Genomic DNA, 21,448 nt, shown 5'->3' with positions numbered 1-21,448 from the left:
ATCAGCATAGTAGTGTCTTTATTATTCAAATTTAAAGACAATTAAAACAACATAAATAATATAGCCCATAGACAGGTTCTGTGTACCGTTTAACAGCTTGCCAATCAAGCAAAACCAATTGTTATTGAGAACTAATTCACTAAGAAATTCACAAAACACTTTCATTTCTGAGCATAGGTGCTTTCCTGCAGTTGGTCATTCGATGAGGTATTAGTCCACTTTGAATTGCAATATGCTTATGTTCAAGATTAGCCAGTTTTCCATTTGGTGAATGGCTTCTGTGATCCACAGAAAGATGTTTTACAATTTTATGCACATCTTCACATTTATAAATGGCCAGTTACTTATGATAATTGATGCTTTGAAAATATACATCTACACCTTATCATCCAATAAAATATTGACCACAGATTTGATGCACCATAAGTGCACAGAAAGACTAAGAAAAAATGTGCAGTTATGATACAACAATACAATCAGAGAAATTCAGGTTCTTTACCTGGACTTAAAAATGTGTTGAAAATCCTACTATTACAGGCAAACAAGAATAAACTCAAGCTGGGATCCAAAAGTCAAGTGAGCAGTTCTACATGATAAAATAAATAACAAGCTTACATAGGTACATTATGTTGAAAAGGAACAGACGAACAGGATCTGCTCAACTGTACATGCTTATGCTGGCTCGCTAGCTGCTCTGCAAGAATAAAGTACTTATTTTATTTCTGTATTCAGAGTAATAGTTTTCATCTTCTCCCCTATACAGTCTAATTATTTGAATTTTAAAATAAAGACAGTTCTGCATTTTTAAAATTGCACTAAAATAGTATTACAGCTAATGAGTGGTATTTAAAAGGAATTGTTTGGTCCTTTATCATCGTATTGTACCACTACAAAAAAAAAAAAAAAAAAAAAAGTGTTTTTGGTACAGAACGCCGGTTGCACTTGTATTTTAACTGCTGTGATCAGGACCAAACAATTCCATTACCTGACGTACTCGAGAAACGGAGTTCAAGTAAGTTCCTGGAATGTCCTAAACTCCTCGTCTCTCTGCTTGTCTTGTATTGGAAAAATCTAAAAGCCACATAGTACAGATCGTTCCATAAGATGATACGAGTTGCAAGTAGCACTTCTATTGAACGTGTGAGTGTAAAAAGATATGTGGCCATCGTCAACTGTGTTTCTGGTGGGATGTCTGTGTTCTTCTCTAAATGATAACATACAGACAAGGACGTTTCATTTGGTTAGTGGGTGAGGAGGTGTGGTAGCAATGTTCAGAACTGAGAAGAGGGAAACGATGCAAGGCTTAAGAGGTGGTGGTTTCAGTGATTAAGTGAACACGATGCTTTCCCAGAGAAAGAGTGCATAGTCCAGAGGGTCCAGAGTCCGGAGAGGGAGAGCGGAAAAAAAAACATGTCTCCTCTCATACCTTGTTAGCATCGGGCTGGGGTGGAGCTCTGTAGGCTCTGAACCTGGTCTAAAACCCAGTTAATGTCAGGTCGCTCCTGGGGGTTGGGCACCATGATGGAGCTCAGAAGGTTCTGGAGACCTTGAGAGTAACTATGAAGAAACAGATAAAGCCTGTGTGACTGTATGCCTGCCAATTATTACATTGCATGGTCATATAAACATTTTGAGATGATTTCTATCTGTACAACATGCCAGTAGTACTAAATTACATTTACAAGGAGGCCACACTTGTGAAATAAGAAATAAGATTTATATGCAAACAAACTGTATTAATGTTGGAAACATGGAGGTGTCCTGAGGGTGGGTAGTAGTGGGTAAAACCCTCGCCAATGAACCAGAAGCCTACATAGTCAAATGTTCAAACTGCACTTACTACCATTGTGTCCCCGAGCAAGACACTTAACCCTGAGTGTCTCCAGGGGGACTGTCCCTGGAACTACTGATTGTAAGTCGCTCTGGATAAGAGTGTTGGCTATGTGCCGTAACTGTAAATGTCCTCTTTATAGAAGATGTTTAGTAGGAAGACTTAGTTCGAGAAGCTCTGGTATGCGCCCTCATACATATTCTTATTCTGAATGAACATCAGTGGGTTGCTATAGCAACTCACCTGCATGGCTGTGGAATGTTGACCGGGTTCTGAACAGCCAGAGCCACGCTGTCTCCCTTCTGGAACACCATGTCAAAGGGTCCCTCCAACACCATCATACTGTACAGTACACAGCCTAGAGACTGAGTTGGGGAGAAAGCATCGGTGTGTGAAGTAGCTTCTTCAGTTTCACTTAACATTTTCTCAGAAATTCTGTTTCTTCCTCCTCTCTGCTTACCCAAATGTCTGTGCGCTCATCAATGATACAGTGGCTCTCCACATTAAACAGCTCAGGTGCTCTGTAGGAGATGGTGCATCTCTGAGCTGCCCAGTCCTGCGAGAGAGCAAAGACTCAGAATTACTCTTCAAAAAAAAAATCCATGGCTGAATAACATATTCTGCACACTTTAGACGTTTGTGCTTCTGACTTCTGGTGAGGAGTTTTCTTATCGACGTTACCTGGACGGTCATGGCCTCCTTAGTGCCCCGAACCTCTATCCTGGCCTTGTTCATTGAGCCGAGGTCCATCAGAACAGGCCGGTCTTCTTCATCCATCAACACATTGGTGGGCTTCAGGTCTCTGACATTACAGAGTTGAGAGAAAAGCATTTAAACACATGGATTACTGATATAAAGTAAAGATATCGAGGTAAAGATATCCTGATTGTCTTGCATGCGTTGCAGCGATGGTTTTAAATGGTAATGAATGGTTATTTATCTCTGGTACCTTCGGTTTCAGTCTGGCAATAGCAGAAAAAAATTACTGATTGAATAGTTCGATACGGGGAGGTATATTGTGATCAATCTTTTTGCCATATCACCCAGCTCTAGTTTACAGTATTCAAAATGAAATCACGTTTACATCTGTAATTCTGCAATGGCAACACAAACGACTGTTAATGTGATATGGTTGCAGAGCTGCGCTAATGGGATCCTATTTGATTGCAGCATATTACATACCTGTGTGCATAGCCGCGGTCATGAACGGCCTTGAGACCCTCGCAGATGCCACGGAAAACGTGAAGGATGCGAGCCTCGGGCATGGAGCTGCCCTGGTCTCTCAGCTTCTCCAGCACTGACCAGAGACTTCCCTTCTACATCAGACAGGAGCAGGCAAGAAAATGTCATGAGATTTCTCACACACGCGTGTTGACTTTTCAATCGAGTCCACCAAAAGGCTTCACTGTTCATACTAAGAGCCCAGCACCGGTCCCCAATGTTTGCCAGGTCAGTTGTGTGGAGCACCAGAATGGTTGAGCCACTGTGGCCACTGTGTGTTTTTATTCACTGGCCCTGAATCTTATTTTAAAAGTAAAAAAAATAACATGGGATTAAGTTGTATGCATGTGTTTACTTCTGTACGTTTTTTTCCAGAACGAAAATATTCAAATCTCAGCTGTGCTGATGATAAAATACTTTTCCCCCAGAATTGTTTCAATTTGTCCTTTAGAAGAAGGTTTGAACCCTTCTTGAGGCCAATGGATGTCATCTAAATTAGTATCAGCGTCCACATCACTCACTCTGACGTAGGGCAGCAGCAGCCAGGCTTCGCTCTTGCCACCCCGCTCCATAAAGGCATGGCCGGTCAGGGCCAGAATGTTGGGGTGCTTGAAGAGCCGGTGCATCTCCACCTCCGTCTGGGCTTCCTTCTTTCCCTCACGATCATGGCACAGGATCCGCTTAAGCGCATAGAAGCGTCCGTCCTGGGCACCTTCTACCAGGTCCACATAGCTGAACCCCCTGGGGAGCGAGAGAGCAAACGATCATGTTCCTTTATCAGGTGTATGGGCATCGAAATGGAGGAGCACAGAAGGAGACAGGAAGACGCACCCTTCATCTAGCTTCTGGATGAAGTAATATCTCTTGTCGTCGATGGTGATGGAGCCACGGGAGCAGATGCACAGGGCCTGTCCCATCCTCTCCGAGCATCGCTCGGACACACGCGGCCAACGCTGCACCAGAGCAGACGAGACCGTCGGTCAATAATTCAGGCGGCGGGGACGCGCTGACGTACCGCGTCGCAGTAATAAGGCGGCGAGCGGATCGACGCGAACTTTCGCCTTTTCCGACACGAACGCCGACGACGTTCCTGTAAAAAAAAGCGCGGCGCACGGCACACATACACCGCTCGATACGCTTACCTTTTCAGACGCTAAAAACAAGGCAAGACGTTCGCCGTCTTCTTCCCCCTCCCTCACCAGCGTAACCTACTTCCGCCTCCAGCGTGACGTAACGTGACGCGCAGCCGCGGTTCCACACGTAACCCTTTCACGTCCACGTCAAATAGCGGGATAAGTGTTGGATTGAATCTGGAATCGGTTTATTTAATACGATGAAATAATAGTTATTTAGGGACGCTTGGGAAATGTAGTACCTCCCTACCTCACACACCGTACTCACCCGCTTAGTCCTGTTACTCATCCCGGCACTACAGGGCGCACACACAGCATTCACTCACAAACTCAAACCCACCGACAACTTAGAGCGTCCAATCCGTCTAGTACAGGAGGAAACCGGAGGAACCCCGCACCCCCACAGGGAGAACATGCAAAATCCACACACACAAGGTCCGAGACGTCTCCAACCATCGCACTACACGGCAGTGGTAGCCTAGCGGTTAAGGAAGTGGCCCCGTAATCAGAAGGTTCGAATCCCGAGCCGCCATGGTGCCACTTAGCATGGCTGTCTCCTGTCATGGCTGCCCACTGCTCACCACTGGTTTGGTGAGCAGTTTCGTTGTCACTGTGTGCTGTGCTTCAGTTGTGTTTCACAATGACAATCCCTTCACTTTCACAGTGCGCCCCGAAATGTCCCTTTAATTGTCAATTAATTCATAGAATTCAATTAATTGAATTCATATTCCAATATGTTGGAATATGGAGACCCCCCCCCCCTTCAAGAAAATGTTATAAGGAATGATTCAAAACAACTTTATTTACAAATCTAAGACATCAGCTAGAATTGTGAGTTGCATTAAAGAGCAAAAACAGAAGAAACACATTCAACTCCGCTCGGGTTTCAGCTTATTTGTGAAATTTTTGCGAAATCTCATGTCCTGCCACTTTTCTATATGATTCATCAATATTCTCGAAGAGGAATTTACCGTCGAGTAAACATTTGTATATTTGAAGATGCAACATGCAATGTGTTTTATCTTTGGTAAAGCAGACAAGATGAGATGGAAGTTGTGCAATGTCCAGCTGTTTTAGTTGTTTGAACAAGCTGCTGTTTTAAAACTCTTCACCCTCTTCCTCTTCCTCAAAGGAGTCAATCCCCACTTCCTCGTAGTCCTTCTCCAGAGCTGCCATGTCTTCTCTGGCCTCAGAGAACTCGCCTTCCTCCATGCCCTCACCCACATACCAATGCACGAACGCGCGCTTGGCATACATCAGGTCGAATTTGTGATCCAGGCGTGCCCAGGCCTCGGCGATGGCAGTGGTGTTGCTCAGCATGCACACAGCCCTCTGGACCTTAGCCAAGTCTCCTCCCGGGACCACAGTGGGCGGCTGGTAGTTTATGCCCACCTTGAAGCCCGTGGGGCACCAGTCTACAAACTGGATGCTTCTCTTGGTCTTGATGGCGGCGATGGCTACGTTCACATCTTTGGGTACCACGTCACCACGGTAGAGGAGGCAGCAGGCCATGTATTTGCCATGCCGTGGGTCACACTTCACCATCTGGTTTGAGGGCTCAAAGCAGGAGTTGGTGATCTCAGCCACAGACAGTTGCTCGTGGTAGGCCTTCTCAGCAGAGATGACGGGCGCATAGGTGGCCAGGGGAAAGTGGATGCGTGGATATGGCACCAGGTTGGTCTGGAACTCAGTCAGGTCCACATTCAGAGCACCGTCGAAGCGCAGGGAGGCTGTGATGGATGACACAATCTGGCTGATGAGTCGGTTGAGGTTGGTGTAGGACGGCCTTTCGATGTCCAGGTTCCTGCGGCAGATGTCGTAGATGGCCTCATTGTCCACCATGAAGGCACAGTCAGAATGCTCAAGGGTGGTGTGGGTGGTGAGAATTGAGTTGTAGGGCTCAACCACGGCTGTAGACACCTGAGGTGCTGGGTAGATGGCAAACTCCAGCTTGGACTTCTTACCAAAGTCCACAGAGAGGCGCTCCATCAGAAGGGAGGTAAAGCCGGAGCCCGTGCCTCCACCAAAGCTGTGGAACACAAGAAAGCCTTGGAGGCCAGTGCACTGATCCGCCTGTAAAAATAAAAAGTACAACTTTTAGAGGAATGCAAAGGCTGTAAAATACTCGTTCAAAGTGCTGAAAACTACCAGATTTATTAGAGATCTTGATCTTTTCTACAAAAATAATTAAGAGCACTGGATATGCTATGTTTGAAGGTCCCCTGACGTGAAAATCCTCACTTTGTGAGATTGTTTAACGTTAACGTGAGTTCCCCTAGTCTTTATGTGGTCCTGCAGTGGCTAGAAATGGAGATAGATGGAAAGAGCGTTTTGGCCATTCTGCTTCACCGTTCAGAGAGCGGCAGCTCGGGTGGCCGGATCTGGAATTTGTCCCCTTATGTTGTAATTTCCATAAATGCGGCCTTCTATTGTCCATCCTCCTCCTCGTCCCGCCTCTCTCCTCCTCACGGTCATTTGAAGCTACAGACACCGAAACGGCACGTCCTGGGAAATCTCATTGTAGTGGCTGTGATTCTGCACCAGGGCTGAATTTTGCAAAGAGATACGGTACTTCAGATTCGGTATTATGGGACAACTAAGACAGATATAAGGTCATGTCAGGGGACCTTTAACATTATATATATTGTGGTTATTAGAGATACCAGTTTGCGGATGCGGTCCAGGACGGAGTCAATGATCTCCTTGCCAATAGTATAATGCCCTCGGGCGTAGTTGTTTGCAGCATCCTCTTTCCCTGAAATTAGCTGCTCGGGGTGGAACAACTGCCGGTAAGTTCCAGTGCGCACTTCGTCTGGAAAATAAAAATGCTAAATGTAATCATTTATTAAACCAGAATTTGCCAAAAAATGAATCAGCACTTACCAATCACCGTTGGCTCCAGGTCAACAAAGATGGCACGGGGCACGTACTTCCCAGCTCCCGTCTCACTGAAGAAGGTGGTGAAGGAATCGTCGTGGCCCCCGACCGGCTTGCGGTTGGGCATCTGTCCGTCCGGCTGGATGCCGTGTTCCAGGCAGTACAGCTCCCAGCAGGTGTTGCCCATCTGCACGCCAGCCTGGCCCACGTGGACGGAGATGCACTCGCGCTACGGGGGCGAAATCTCAGGTCACGAGCGCCCCGTTCCATTTAACACAGAGCAGCCGAGCTTAGCAATACTACGGCCGTGGTCCTGACACAAGCTATAAGACATATATTGGACACAATTACACATTTTCCATTTTCCAGCATTTATCAGACGTCCTTATCCAGAGTAACTTACAATCAGTAGTTACAGGGACAGTCAGGGACACACTGGTAGTAAGTGGGGTTTGCAACTGGGTTTTCTGGTTCATAGGCGACTGTGTTACCCAACTAGGCTACTACACAAAAATCAAGTGTAACCAAACGACTGTGGCAATTCGTTTTTGCCACTGACCCTCCACTGTTTGTGTGAGCCTGCTGCGCAGCATAGTTTCTTCTTCTTGGTGTGGCAAACGGGGAGCGTTGGGCTGTCAGCCACAGGCGATTGACGGTTGCAGCTGACTGGCTGGCTTGGGGCGGGGCTAAACGGGCAGCCCACTAAATCCTCCGGGGCCATAGGTTCAGTCATGAGACTGTATTTATCCAGGCCCTGGCTGTGAGCACATAGATTTATTGTGCAACGGCAGGTGGGTGAAAAGTCAAGGCCCTGATATTGAAAGCAGGTGGTTGGGGAAAATTTTTTTTACCAGTCTGTACAAATTAATTACAGACTCTCAATTAAAAAAAATAAAATGTGTTGAAAAGTATGCCCTACATAGCTGTACTAAAAAAAAAAAAGTACAGTATCAAGACAAACTCATTAGTCTGCAGTCTTTACAGGCCTGTGCAAAGAGGACACACCCAGCGGTGTTATTTCTAGCAGCCCGCTGAAGACAAGATGAGAGAAGCAGACAAGGAGGGCGTCGAGTGAAGCGCAGCAAGATGAGGACAAGTCAGCGAAAGCCGCACAGGCCTAGTCGGTCCTGTTTGGAAACTGGTTTGTGCCAAAGGGCATGACAAACATGAACGGAACAGCCGGAGAGAGTGTTGAGGCAGTGTGAACGTTCACTCTTAAGCTCTGGTGACACCCTGGGAGCCGTAAAACCGTGAAACACAGACAATCTGGGCCTTCGCTACAGGGACGTGCCCCACTTTAGACCAGGAAGGGCACCTCTATGAAATACCAAGCCCACACTTATGCGACTGAGTCACCTTTTTTTTTTCTCCCCGCTGCATGGGACTGCTATTTTTACATTTCTATCTTGGTCCCCCACAGGTCGTTTGACTGGATGGGTGGGGGGTTTACTCAGTGTTTACGCAGGTATGCTCACTTTGGGCATGGCAGCCAGGTCAGCTAGCAGCTATTCATAGGAACCCTTTCCCAGAGCCTTCCTCACTACCGGGAAAAAATAAATAAAAAAAAAAAAACTCCTTTCCCTTTCCCCAGCCCACTGACCCAGCTGCCTGTTTTCACCTAAGAGGTGCCACCGTACCACTACTCAAGAAGCATGGACTTTTTGGACTGACTTATGTGATCATTTAAATGTACGAAAGTGTTATAAAAGTGAATGGGATTGATCACAATTATGTGATCAAATGTCTCATGAGTGTTTTATGAGACATTTGCATTCAGGAATGGCCAGACTAAATACCCTGTTGAGTGGTCATATGACAAAACTTCCGCCAGCTGATGCGGATCTGAAATCCTCGGAAAAATGTGTAACTGTAAGAGAGCACTTATTAATGCCATGCTGCACGTTGTGGTTTTACTAACCCACAGGTCTTCTCTGGCCATTTGACATTTCTCCACTGAGGGCTCCCTTTACAGAAATGTCGTACATGACGCAGCATGTGTTTTTCCTGTGCCTCGGAAAAGCGACACCAATCCCGAGTGCTTGAGGGAACTGCAATTCCCACAACACATACTGGCACATCCAAAAGCCACTCTGATGTCATTTTCTCCTTCAAACGGGAGCAAAGGGAGAACCATACAATATAGGAAACATTTGTCTCAGTAATTTGATGCAAACAAACCCAAGTGGCTTCCAAACCAAAGTCTATTTCAGAGCCAGTGGACTTAGCCTCGTAGGGTGAGAGCGGCACTAATGTGAGACAGATGCCAGATTTAAAAACCCTAAATATTTTGTACAGCAACATGCCAGCACAGGGCTTTAGGCGTGAACTATTTCCCTCGCGACGGAACCCAGGCATTCGCATTGCTGTGCGAACTTGCTTATCCCGTTGGGCCTTGGACGAACTCCAGTGCTGCTTTTATTGAAGGTCATAATGCCTATGCATTTTTTCCCCTACCAATGGTGAAGTTATTGGTAGGAAAATATAAACAATTTCTCTTCTACATATAGGGTCCATTTGACAAGATCCTGAACCAACAGGAATGGGAACTGCTGAAAAACATCGATCAGAACCCACACAGGAACCTGGCGCACACATACATCAAAAAATCATACACAAGCCCTTTCAATTCATGTTCCACCCTCATTTGCCTACGCGCTTTACATATAGTTTTCCTTACAAATGGGTTCTATGTGTTGTACATCGTCTTTCCTTTTAGGCACTGGAACGGCAAAGCCCTGATTTCAGGACTAATCCCCGTTTAAAAAACAGCGCCTCTTCTGGCGAAACGTGGAAGGTCGACGTAGAGTTAGTTCGTCTCAGATCAGCACTAAGAGCAGAACATTACACGGATGTGTGTTAATGTACGCGTCATTACAGCTTTACTGGGGGGTTAAAAGTACTCGTCAACACAGCATTCTGCATTACGCGTCGTTGCAGCTTTACTGGGGGGTTAAAAGTACTCGTCAACACAACAGTAAACAACAGTGCCAAAAACTCCTAGCTGAATAAATATCTAGCAAATCATTTATTACGGGAGGTTTTTCTCTTCAACAAAACTCACCATGTTGCTTTGACTGTCCCGAGGTAGTAGTATTAGTAAATAAACTAGATAGACCGCCAAATTTTTTCACTGCGCACCTTCTGCGCGGGCTGCGTGCTGAGCCAGGGTTTTATAGCGCGGAAGTGTGGGCGGGGCCGCGGGCCGCCACGTCACCAGCGCTACACCCCCCCCCCCCCAAACTCTTGTTTACCCAAGACACACCGGTGAAAAGTCTCTTCGTTTCAGCATCTTTAGCACCAAGTCTGCTGAGACGAAGCAACTTTAATAACGATGCGATTGAACGATTTAAATACGACATAAATATTTATATTTATACGTCAGTTGTTTCAGATGTTCTCCTGCTGCTTTTAAAAACCTAGAATCTGGTTTTAGTTAAATGTAGGGGCAGTCACCAAAAGCATATTCTAGGAATGGCTCGTCTGTAATTTACATTGACTATCGTGGGTGGCCGCAGTACGTGGGTCCTGCTGCGTCTGTGTGTATATCAGTGGCGACATCTAGTGGTCGAATGATAGAAACCCCTCGAGAGCAATCGGAAGTGGGCGATTTCTGGTTCTTACTGTTCATTTGATCCAGATTCCGCAGTATTTAGAGTGCCATCAGTCACAGCCACTAGTCAACAGGAAAATATAAACGTCACTGTCTTTGTTTTACAATGAATGTATTTTGTGCGTGCAACTTTTCGGCGCAGTACCACGACACACCGCTAGGTGGTAGCGTGAACCACAGACAGAACACACACTGTACAGTACTGGTACAGTTTTACATCATTTGTTTGTCTTAAACGCGTCTGTCTTGCTATTTACTACTCTCACAACACTCCGAAATCTCTTTGGTGTTATGCCCTGTACTCAAACCCGTTAATATGCAGAAAAAATCGGGCATACACTGAAGTAGATAAATATTAAACCTTACGCAAACATATCAGCAGACTGCACTGTTGCGCAAACTCGAAATTACAGTGTACAAGAAACAGACGGCAATTGTATGGCTGTTTCTGGTACATTATCTGTGCATTCTGCAATTAAATATCAGACCAAATATGAAATATGACTTATTATTTCCTTTCACACTAGTTTAAATACAGGGAGAAAGGGAGAGCAATTCCTGTGTCACATCTTTCAGAGACCCAGAAAACGTCTGCGAGATATTAGGAAAAACCAAAGGAATGTATTATTATGTTCAATGTCACTGGTTGCTCAAATGGAATAACCAAAGTACATTTGTAGGCGTGTCAGTTAATGTTCTATGCTTTTATTACAGCTAGGGAGCAAAGGGCTTTTCCAACAGAAATGAGAAAAGATACAATATCACTTTTCAAAAATATATTGTGCCTTTCATTGTGTCCGTTAGCTCATTTTCTATTCAAAATATTACCAAATTAGACGCAAATTCATTTATGAAAATATAAACGTGATTTTTTTTTACTAAAATAAAACGAGTATTATTTTATTTAAATCTCCCTAACTCTCCAAATTTGCTGATAGCTGGAAAATGTGTACGCCCCTGAAGATACGAAACCGACGCTGTGCGTGTTAAATACGTCACACAAGAGCGTTGCCAAATCCGCTTATTATCAGCTTTTTTACTTATAGTTGCACAGACGTATGAACAGTTGCATATTTGTTTTAGATTTGTTGCTGATGCTAGTTTGTCTTGCTCATCTCAGATCAGTGATGAGCAAGACGCTCAAATATAGACCGTCTGTTACACGAAATCTACTAAATCAGTCTATGTAAACTTAATGCAAAATACCATATTCATATGTCTGGTTTTTGGTTTTTCAGGAGAAATGTTTTCATTAGTTTTATATACTTCAGTTGCAGGTTTATTTCGCTAGATCTGGCAACCTGTGTGGCTGAACGGGCCCACTCAATTCCTTTTCTTTTTTTTAGTTCCGACCAGCAGCCCGATTGTGTCTCATATCAGTTCTCCGCCTCGGTTCTGGTGTAAATGGAGGAGTCTTTTACCTGAGCCCGCTTTGTGTGTGAGCCGCGACGTTTGCTGGGTTTGACGTGGAGTCTGGTGGCGGACTGGTGTGTATTTTTTGTCTCTGTCGGCTGGCAGCGCTGCCAGCTGTGCTGAAGCGAAATGGAACAAGCAGCGAGCCGCTACCAAGTGGTGAGTTCCGCCAATGTATCAGATAATAAAAAGAGAGGATAAAAACGAATTAAAAAACGAGTACACCTCGACCCGCTTCTGTTGGAACTCGCATCGCTTCGGCGCAGCCACTTCCGCACCCGTCGTCTTTTCATCCCTTCTTCCCCGATCCGCCACCATTGTGCCGTCGCCCAACGCGAGCATCCCGGCCGGCCTGCCTGCCTGCCCTCGATCGGGATTATCATGCCGAACAGATTCACCCACCGCCGTGTGCAGAAAGAAAGAATAACAGGCTGCTTTCTGCCACGCCGCGCGGTTTTGGCCGAGCGTTATGCGGAAGTGACCCCGACGTGAATTCAATCCCAGAATAATTGAACGCGAGTGATGGTTCGACCGTGATCGCGACACGGTCCGTCGTGAACAGTAAGGAAGCAACCATGAGAAACCGGAGCGACCGTAGCTGGTGCGAACAGGGATCGCGTTTACACACGTACACGTACACGTACTGTAGATTATTCACGTCGAGTGTTGTGCACTACAGATTTGATCAGGCCGAACAGGCCTAATAGGACATGGTTTTTACTGTTTTAACTACATCCCTTTTTATGCTGCCTTTGATTCCGGTGGTTGCTATGCAACAAAACATTCCTTTTTTTGACTGAACTGTGACTGTGTTCAGAGGCTCGTGGTTCACGGGGCTCCCCGCCTCTTTCTGAATATTTCATAACTTGCCTCCTCAATCCAGCGGCCCTTCGAACGTCTTCCCGGTCCCTCCTGTCCTGCCCCGTCTCCTCCCTCGCTTCACCCTTCACCCTCCTTTGTGACGGCCCCTGGGCCATGAGGGTAGAGAACCACAGAGTAGCCGAGGAATTTGACAAAGCCTGGCTGGAATGCCAAGTCACTTCCACGAGCTAGGCAGATTTTCCTGTGTGTTCACATTTAAATATGCAAAATTCCAGCATTTGCACCATCCGGTCTTTAAAGGGCACAATGCGGAGGGTGATCTGAAGTGACTTCTGTCGAAGAACCGTGTCATTTCTCAGTCATGGTAAGGGTCACCAGTACCGTAATTAGCGTGGCGATTATACGCCTGTTGGGATTTTCGATAAGACGACGGGGCTTCCTGCCACCCGCTCTGTCCTTGCTGCGGGCTTATCTTCAGCCGCTGGGAGGAGATCCTACGCCCGCTCGCATCCAACCAATCGGCGTGTGATAATCAGCAGGCCGGTGCACGGAACCCTCGCGACGGCGCCTTGAGCGAAGTGCGACAGGTGCGGCCGGAGGTATCACTCCGTGTTCCGTCCTCACGGTTCGAGTTACCACCGCGCCTGCCTCACTGGGGTGAGCCTCGCTGCTACATGACTTTGTTGGCACACACAGATTGGCAGCGGCCCCTCAGTTAAGTCCAGGCTGTTATTTGGGGGTCTAGGGTCATCACATGATGGGGGTTCCACTAACAGGGTCGCTTAGAACAAACATGCCAACAGGGTAGGCTCGAAGCAACCTCGCAGCCAATAAACCCGAACCGGAATTAAACTAAATTGGAAAAAAAAAAAAATCATTGAACAGACTGTATTTACTTGAGTCAGACTACAGTTTCTGTACACAGGTGCGCAAATAGCGACCCACCCGCCATTATTGGTTTTTGGCCCTTTTCCGTATTATGGCGCGGGGCTCTAGAGCGCGATCTAATTTCTCAATGGAGCGACTGAAATAGATCGGAGCACCCATTCGGGGGGGAAAATGCCCATGCGGTCCCCTTACCTGCCATGATCAAGAAGGCCAGGGCGAGGCTCAGCCATTGCACCCGTGCAACCAAGTTAGCCAAATGTGGCCATCTCGACTGCATAATAGAGGGGCCGTGGTAAAGAAACGGACCCGTAATCGGAAGGTGCCAACGAGCAGCAAACAGATCATCAGGCCGAGATCAACATCGAGTTCAGGCCCTTAAAACACTTTTCATTTAGATTTTCTTTTAATTTCAGCTCGGGGAAGCGGCAACACATTTTCAAATAAGTAACTTTTATGTTAACCAGATTGTCCATTTCGCCTATGTGCACGATTTAAAGCGCAGGGTACCAGGAACGTTGTTCTCCTCTGCAGATATGTTTCCCGCTGTGGATGAGGGACGTGAAGAGCATCGAATGTCTGTACTTCCTCGACCACGCTGGGGTTTTGTGGGTTGCCATTTAATTAGTGAATATAATGTGCAATGTAGGCCACGTAAAAGCTGGGTGACGGTCCGGGTTCTCTCGGGCCAGACAGCTGTCTGTAATGGCTCTCAGCTCGTGATCAGGCACTTCCCACGAATATAAAAAGGTGAGTGGAGGTCAGTGGTTTTTATGGACGGATGGAGTGATGGACGGATAAAGGTGGAGAGGCTGAGCCTGGGAGCTTCTTGCTCTGCTGGTCTGCAGAGAGCCTCTCTGAAGACTTGACTGCGGCCTAATGCAGCGTGAATCCTGCAGACTGCCCCCCCCCATTTTGCTGTAATGCAACGGGGGATAAATTACGCTTCGGATTTAAACATTTTTTATTCAGTATTTTCAGCATTTTTATTCAGTTGGATTCCGAGTGGTTTATACCCATACGATGAACAAGTCCTACTTATTTACTCAGATGTAGGCGGAATGCACACCAACCATCAGGCCCACTGGGAACGATCGACTGAAACGCGATTTCAGTTCGCTGCTTGATGTTCGTGTCTCTCCCCTGTTGCCCAGCTACATAACGAGGATGACCCCTCCGAGGCGTCCCCCACCGCGGAACCCACGTCCTCCGCCCCGGGTGCCTGCGCCGCGGCCATGCCTGTGGATGCCGACGCACCTCCCCCCTACACCAGCGTGGCGCTGGGGGCGACAGCGGCGCCAGGTACGTGCGTCCAGCAGCTTCCTGCGGTTACTCCTCACTAAACAGATGGTCTTTAGTAACTAGTGTATTATCCGGCATATTTAACCCTAATATATCCTTTTCTTATTTAACGCATGCGGAAACATTCCAAGCAAATCCGGAGATGATGGATTGCCACGTCCTGGAAGAGCGTTTGCAGCCATTTAGCATCGTTTCCCTTACGTTACAAACTTTAAATGAATCTGACAAATGAGTCGAACTGGAACGTGCATTGATATATTGCTATGGTGACAGACGTTGGCTGTTGGCATGGCTACGGTGTCATTACCGAACCTACTGATTTTCATTTAGCAAGAACCTTGATAGAATACATTACACTATACAAAGCAGCGGCTCGTATAGGGTTAATAGTGACCTGGCATATCAGTCATATCTGTCTAACAATTTTATTTCGAAGTGTCCGTGTCATTCGAAGGCCCACGTGCGGTTCCTGTTTTTGAAAAGCCTGTGTTCCCCACAGAGAGCGGGTTTCAGGCTGACTTTCCTGTGCCGCCCCCGTACAGTGTCGCCACGTCCCTCCCCACGTATGACGAGGCAGAGAAGGCTAAAGCGGCGGCCATGGCTGCCTCTGCCGTGGAGGTCATGCCACGGGTAAGTCCCAACCCCCGTTCACACGCGTGGCCCTGTTTTATCGGTGTTCTTTGAGCAGAATTCCTAACTTAGTTTGTTCAGCAACATGCAAACTCGTATTTGTTGGGTCTTTTCTCATAATTAGTGGGGGGTTTTATTTTTAGAAGTTCTAAGATAAGTCAACCATGGAACTTTTGTTCCATTTCTGATGCAGTTCTTCCTCAGCCTGAGGAATCCCCTTGTATTATGTTAAACCCGCACATGTTTCCCTTTAAGCTTCAGACACTGTGACATTTTATGGAGGTGCCTCTGATGCTTTGTGTCTTTGGATCATTCAAGTCCAAAGGGAGCTTCAATCATTATATTTTGTATATAATCAGAGGCAATTTATGAATGTGTTTTTTTTTTTTTAATATAGTGCCCTACTGACTGGCTGTCATTTTCATTAGCACCAGTAAATGGCTCAGGCTTCATCCCACCGTAGGATATAAGGGGCAGTGGTGGCCTAGCGGTTAAGGAAGCGGCCCCATAATCAGAAGGTTGCTGGTTCGAATCCCGATCCGCCAAGGTACCACTGAGGTGCCACTGAGCAAAGCACCGTCCCCACACACTTCTCCCTGTGCGCCTGTCATGGCTGCCCACTGCTCACCAAGGGTGATGGTTAAAAGCAGAGGACACATTTCACTGTGTGCACAATGTGCTGTGCTGCTGTGTATCACAATGACATTCACTTCACTTTCTTTTACTTCTTTCACTTTCTTCATAAGACTTGGGGCACGTGTCATGTTTTTACTATATTTATAGAAATAGACAGATCCAGCCGAGAAGTTACAGCTCACTAGTTCTCTGTCTTTGTGCGGAAGAACTACCTGCCCGCTCCGCCACTTCTTGTTGGTGTGTAGTTTCCATTTACTCATCACATCATGCCCTGCTCGTGTATCAACACATTATCAGATTACACCACTTCCCGCAAACTGTTAATTAATCCCAGGGACGATGGCTGACGTCAAAGTGTCGCCCAATGTCATTATTAAAGTGACGAACATATGAATAATGCTAATCTGACCCGCCTGCCTATCAGACCCAGTGCCTTTTTTTGTTTTCTTTTGCAGACCTAATCTCTTTTATGAAGATTGCAATCACACTAATTGTATAATGAGACAGGTGAATCCTCGCGGATGTGGGTCTCCATTCCTGCGGGCCACACAGCACGGACTAATCCGATGCGTCCCTAGTTAGAAGACGTCTGATCCCCCTGAGAACTGATCAGAGACCACTTGCCTGATGTTCGTTCTCTCCATTTAAAACATCCGCCGTTAGTGGCCCTCTGTGAGAATGTTGTGCTTTTATCTATAATGAGGATTATAGAATTTTGCAATCCAGCCTCTGCTTAACATTGTGATGTACCGCGCTCCTTAACTCATTTCATTGCTCACTACTTGCTCCCATGTGTCACCAGTCACATCCCACTGACAGCAGTGTAGCTGCAGACCAGTCAGAGAACCAGGAGGTTCCTGGTTTCATTTTCCATTATTAGGCCACGGCTGGGGCAAATTTAATCTTATTGTCTAGATGGAAAAAAAAGGAGAAAATGTGACTAAATGCATACATGGCTGTCAAAAGTACATCACTCCCGCAAAACGGTGTGAACTGTCCTCACCATAATGGTTTTTGTCTCGGGGAAAGGCTTGCGCAGGACACCAGGCCCACACACAGGCCACGTCATTCGTGGAGAAGCCTGCATGCTTATGATTAGATTTTGGTTTCCCCTGGAGCAGGAGGAGGACTTCCCTCCGCGGGACGACTTCAGTGACGCCGATCAGTTGAGAGTGGGCAACGACGGGATCTTCATGCTGGCTTTCTTCAGTGAGTTCCCACAGTGCTGTGCATTCTATTTTGTGGTGGGAGGCTTAACGTTGTTAGTTTCTGTCATTAGTTTCTCGGAAGGGGGCAGTGGTGGCCTAGCGGGTAAGGAAGCGGTTCCGTAATTGGAAGGTTACCGATTCGAACCCCGAATTGCCACTGAGCAAAACACAGTCCCCACACACTGCTCCCCGGGCGTCAGTCATAGCTGCCCACTGCTCACCAAGGGTGATGGTTAAAAGCAGAGGACACATTTCATTATGTGTTATGTTCTTCACAACGACAATCACTTCACTTTCACTTTAGTAATGATCCCAAAATGTCAAAAGTGTATTTATTAACATTTCTACATTACATTTCAAATTTCCTTCTGCTTAGTGCTGTGGCCTGTGCCAGTATCACTACATTTTATTAACAATTGTAATAAAAATGTATTAACCGTTGCAATATAGGGTGGTAGCCTAGTGGGTAACACACTCGCCTATGAACCAGAAGACCCAGGCTCAAACCCCACTTACTACCATTGTGTCCCTGAGCAAGACACTTAACCCTAAGTTGCTCCAGGGGGGACTCCCTGTAACTACTGATTGTAAGTTGCTCTGGATAAGGGAATCTTGTAAATGTAAAATGTAAACGCAATATGGGTTTCAGGTAGGGGTGTGTGTGTGTGTGTGTGTATATATATATATATATATATATTTTTTGATCAGTTGAAATCATGCTGGAATGTTTCGGGTTGTCTTCAGCCTGGACATGATTGCAGTATGTTGTTTTCAGCGCAGTCAATTTCGAAAGCCACTCAGATGTGGAGGTAATTTGCAGAAGGACTGTCATTCACAGCGAGAGCCAGGCTGTTCTGAAATCATCGCAAGCCTGAATTGTTGAAGGGAGCGGTTTTAAGGGGCTGTTTTTTTTTTTTTTTTTTTTTTAAATCTATTGTCACTATTTGGTTGAGCTCTATATCTGGGAAGCAAAATGGCTCTCATTCTGATAGAAATGAACAGTCGTCTTCAGACAGATAAAACTTCAATTCAGTTCTGTTCCGCAACCCCGCTGTACAATGCTATGATTTAGACAGTGAGGTCATGTGCCGCTCCCGTTAAATAAACCCATTCAACTGCTCTTTCACTGAATTATCCCCCACAGTGCCCATGCCAGCAGAAGGAACTTTCTTTCAGATGCTTGCACAGCGTATATTTATAGCAGTATATTACATTATTATTATTATTATTTTTTATTCCCATGCACCATCTGCTGGTGGATGTATGCATTGCAAATGGAGTGGGGGAAAAAACCCCACACCCCTTGCCATGGTTCTACATGCAGTGGGAGTCTCAAACGCTTCATTGTTACCCAAGTGGTGCAGTTTTGTATTGTCGCTGCAGTTCAGGCTGTTGGCACTGGGTGGGGACATTCTCTCTCGGTATCAACAGAAAAGTACTGACAACCATGGCATGTGTCTGAAGAAAGGTTGTAATGTGCCTCACAATGTATTTGTGCTGGTCCAATCAGTGGCCTTCCTGTTCAACTGGATTGGATTCTGCCTGTCGTTCTGCCTGACCAACACGATTGCTGGACGCTATGGTGCCATATGCGGCTTTGGTCTCTCCCTCATCAAGTGGATTCTTATTGTGAGGGTGAGATCCCTTTTAACCGCTGAAAATGATCCTGAATACGCTGTGTGTGCACGTGTCATTATGTGTATGAAGAGCTGATTGGCTTATTAATGCGTGCGTTTGTTCTGCAGTTTTCTGACTACTTCACTGGATACTTTAATGGCCAGTACTGGCTGTGGTGGATCTTTTTAGTCCTCGGTAAGTGGTGTGTTTCTCTCTTTAAGGAGCCTGGGACTTGGGGACTGAATTCAGTGGGTTTTTAAAATATAGAACCCAAGCATGCAGCAGCACCACCTGGTGGTGTGGTTACTTCTGTTACCCTGTGACAGTTTGAAAGCTGGGAAGTGGTCTTTTGTGTCTGCAATTTGTATTTTTCTGTACGCATTCGGGACAGTGACCTCCGCAACTCTCCACAATGTCATTGCAGGGCTCCTGCTGTTCTTCCGCGGCTTTGTGAACTATCTGAAAGTGCGCAACATGTCGGAGAGCATGGCTGCCTCGCACAGAACACGCTTCTTCTTCCTCTATTGAAGGGGTAGGTGTGCCTGCCACTCCATCACAGTCAGTCTCACACACACACACACACACACACACACACATGCAGAGCCACACAAGTGTCTGCAGTAGGCTAAATCACACAGCGTCTCATCCGTAGCCCGCGTAATGCGCCATTGTTGCGCCGCTTGACACTGCAGTCATGTTGTTTACTGTGGATGACGGCCGCATCAATACACGCCTCTGTAAAATGCTGCCTCTCTCTCTTTGTGTCTCACTCTCTCAAGGTTGCCACACTGAACATTCCTCCCTAATGTGAAATTCCTTGATGATTTGCAACCCGTCAAATGAACTGGACTGAAGCCTACAGGGAGAGGGAAAAAACGGAAAGGGAGGAGGGCTAAAAACTAGAAGGAAAAAAAAAATGTTTTAGTGCTGCCAAAAGTTCAAGCCCCTTCATTAAAAGTCGGAAGAACTGATACACCAGTTTAATAATCAGTTCAACGTCATGCCCTGCTCCGTTCTTAAAAATTCAAAGCCCACACACACACACACACACACACAAAAAGGCTCTATGATAAATGTGCAAGGCGGGGCATATTAAAAATACAGTTTGCAGCCAAGACGTCCTATGCAATCGGCCCACGCCTCTCGTGAGAAGTTGGGTAAGTATAGTTGATTAGTTCCCGCTGCTTTTCCATTCAGGACCTTGGCGAACTTCATTGCATTGCAGTATTCAAATCCCCGGCGATAGGAGCGCTTATTTTTTCAGTCCTTTATTTGAATTGTGTCCAGCTTACAGCAACTGAAGATGTGTTTGCACTTTATGAGATCTTTCCTTCCTTAAGTTGTGACTGGCTTTCTCTAGTGTACGAATAGATAGATAGCTTTGCAAATCAGTTTTGAACTGGAATTTGTACTTATTCCCAAAAATGTTTGCCATTTGCACCTTTTTATTTTTAATATTAGTATTACTATGTTTTTCCTTGAATATTGTCATTTGTAGAATTAATGCAGTATGCTAAAACTGTGACATTTCCTGTTTAGGCTAGGTATATTAATGCTTGAAATCTACTTCTTTCAGTTTAAGTTTACTCAGCAGCCTCTTCAGCAATATTTGACCTTTGCATGGTTAAACTCGATTGCAGACAAACAAGCAAACAAATGAAGTCTTAAATACGGAGCGACTCTCTAATGTTCATTATGTGTTTGTAAAACAACCAAATTATTATTACAGATTTTTTTGTCGAAACGAATTTGAACGTCTGAGTATCAGAGATGATTGTGTGCTACATGTTAATTCTCTTGTCTTGTAAAATGCCAATAAAGTCGGAAAGGAACCCCAAACTTCATTGTAAATATTCATCTGTGTGGATGGACGTGTCTTCAAGTTTAGAAGTCTGTAAATTCTCTTCCCTGTTAAGTTTTTAACTCTGGCTTGACCCAGTTCTATTAAAAGAGTTTCCTGAAGAGTTCGCTCCGTAAACTCCCTCGCCTGTCTCTCACTTTCCACCCCGCCCTCGTTGCTTTAATGAGCGACCCATTTACATAACACTTCCGGTTGGCACATGGCTCGCTGTTGTGCTCTCTTTTTCTCTCACAACCTCCATCCGAGGTCCGAACGCACCCCCCCCGTCCTGATCCGTCCCCCCTTAACGGGCCTCGCGCTAGAGCTAGCTGGAATGGCACAAAGCAAACTCTGTGACATGCGGCCAGAAAGAGAGCGAGTGGGAGTGGGATGGGGGGGGTGGGTGCTGACAATCACTGTCCA

The 21,448-nt window shown here is 46.0% G+C and overlaps 3 protein-coding genes across 4 annotated transcripts; 1 reads left to right on the top strand and 2 right to left on the bottom strand.

The window, feature by feature from the left end:
• On the bottom strand, positions 1 to 4,367 carry stk16 (serine/threonine kinase 16). The gene is made up of 8 exons (XM_028978861.1): positions 4,195 to 4,367; positions 3,884 to 4,005; positions 3,574 to 3,793; positions 3,014 to 3,147; positions 2,513 to 2,633; positions 2,292 to 2,387; positions 2,075 to 2,196; positions 1 to 1,557 (listed from the first exon to the last, which is right to left on the bottom strand). Exons 2-8 carry the CDS (start codon positions 3,967 to 3,969, stop codon positions 1,431 to 1,433), a joined length of 906 nt encoding a protein of 301 aa, XP_028834694.1. The 5' UTR covers positions 3,970 to 4,005; positions 4,195 to 4,367; the 3' UTR covers positions 1 to 1,430.
• A 600-nt stretch (positions 4,368 to 4,967) lies between these two features.
• On the bottom strand, positions 4,968 to 10,236 carry tuba8l2 (tubulin, alpha 8 like 2). Its single transcript, XM_028978856.1, has 4 exons — positions 10,124 to 10,236; positions 7,069 to 7,291; positions 6,849 to 6,997; positions 4,968 to 6,258 (listed from the first exon to the last, which is right to left on the bottom strand). Exons 1-4 carry the CDS (start codon positions 10,124 to 10,126, stop codon positions 5,284 to 5,286), a joined length of 1,350 nt encoding a protein of 449 aa, XP_028834689.1. The 5' UTR covers positions 10,127 to 10,236; the 3' UTR covers positions 4,968 to 5,283.
• Positions 10,237 to 11,993: 1,757 nt separating this feature from the next.
• ndfip2 (Nedd4 family interacting protein 2) lies at positions 11,994 to 21,024 on the top strand. 2 transcript variants are annotated; one of them, XM_028981644.1, is made up of 8 exons: positions 11,994 to 12,244; positions 14,947 to 15,094; positions 15,594 to 15,724; positions 17,482 to 17,569; positions 19,079 to 19,203; positions 19,314 to 19,380; positions 19,610 to 19,717; positions 19,965 to 21,024. In XM_028981644.1, exons 1-7 carry the CDS (start codon positions 12,215 to 12,217, stop codon positions 19,711 to 19,713), a joined length of 693 nt encoding a protein of 230 aa, XP_028837477.1. In that variant the 5' UTR covers positions 11,994 to 12,214; the 3' UTR covers positions 19,714 to 19,717; positions 19,965 to 21,024. The 2 variants fall into 2 exon arrangements, with proteins under 2 accessions (XP_028837477.1, XP_028837476.1); XM_028981643.1 differs by having other exon boundaries at positions 17,479 to 17,569.
• The last annotated feature ends 424 nt before the right edge of the window (positions 21,025 to 21,448 follow it).

Source organism: Denticeps clupeoides, chromosome 5 (assembly GCF_900700375.1).
Source record: "Denticeps clupeoides chromosome 5, fDenClu1.1, whole genome shotgun sequence".
Taxonomy (NCBI): Eukaryota; Metazoa; Chordata; class Actinopteri; order Clupeiformes; family Denticipitidae; genus Denticeps; species Denticeps clupeoides.
This window is presented reverse-complemented; position numbering and strand designations above follow the sequence as displayed.

Bases quoted from the DNA above. Each gene is read 5' to 3' on its own strand.
- stk16 (XM_028978861.1), bottom strand. From the start codon at position 3,969: ATGGGACAGGCCCTGTGCATCTGCTCCCGTGGCTCCATCACCATCGAC. The intron at 3,794-3,883 runs GTGCGTCTTCCT...CTCGCTCCCCAG, and splicing joins ATCCAGAAGCTAGATGAAGG to GGGGTTCAGCTATGTGGACC. The intron at 2,634-3,013 runs GTATGTAATATG...CTGTAATGTCAG, and splicing joins GACCGCGGCTATGCACACAG to AGACCTGAAGCCCACCAATG.
- tuba8l2 (XM_028978856.1), bottom strand. The intron at 6,998-7,068 runs GTAAGTGCTGAT...TTTATTTTCCAG, and splicing joins CCTGGAGCCAACGGTGATTG to ACGAAGTGCGCACTGGAACT. The intron at 6,259-6,848 runs GTATCTCTAATA...TTATTTTTACAG, and splicing joins TGGACCGCATCCGCAAACTG to GCGGATCAGTGCACTGGCCT.
- ndfip2 (XM_028981643.1), top strand. From the start codon at position 12,215: ATGGAACAAGCAGCGAGCCGCTACCAAGTG. The intron at 12,245-14,946 runs GTGAGTTCCGCC...CCTGTTGCCCAG, and splicing joins CAGCGAGCCGCTACCAAGTG to CTACATAACGAGGATGACCC. The intron at 19,204-19,313 runs GTGAGATCCCTT...TTTGTTCTGCAG, and splicing joins AGTGGATTCTTATTGTGAGG to TTTTCTGACTACTTCACTGG.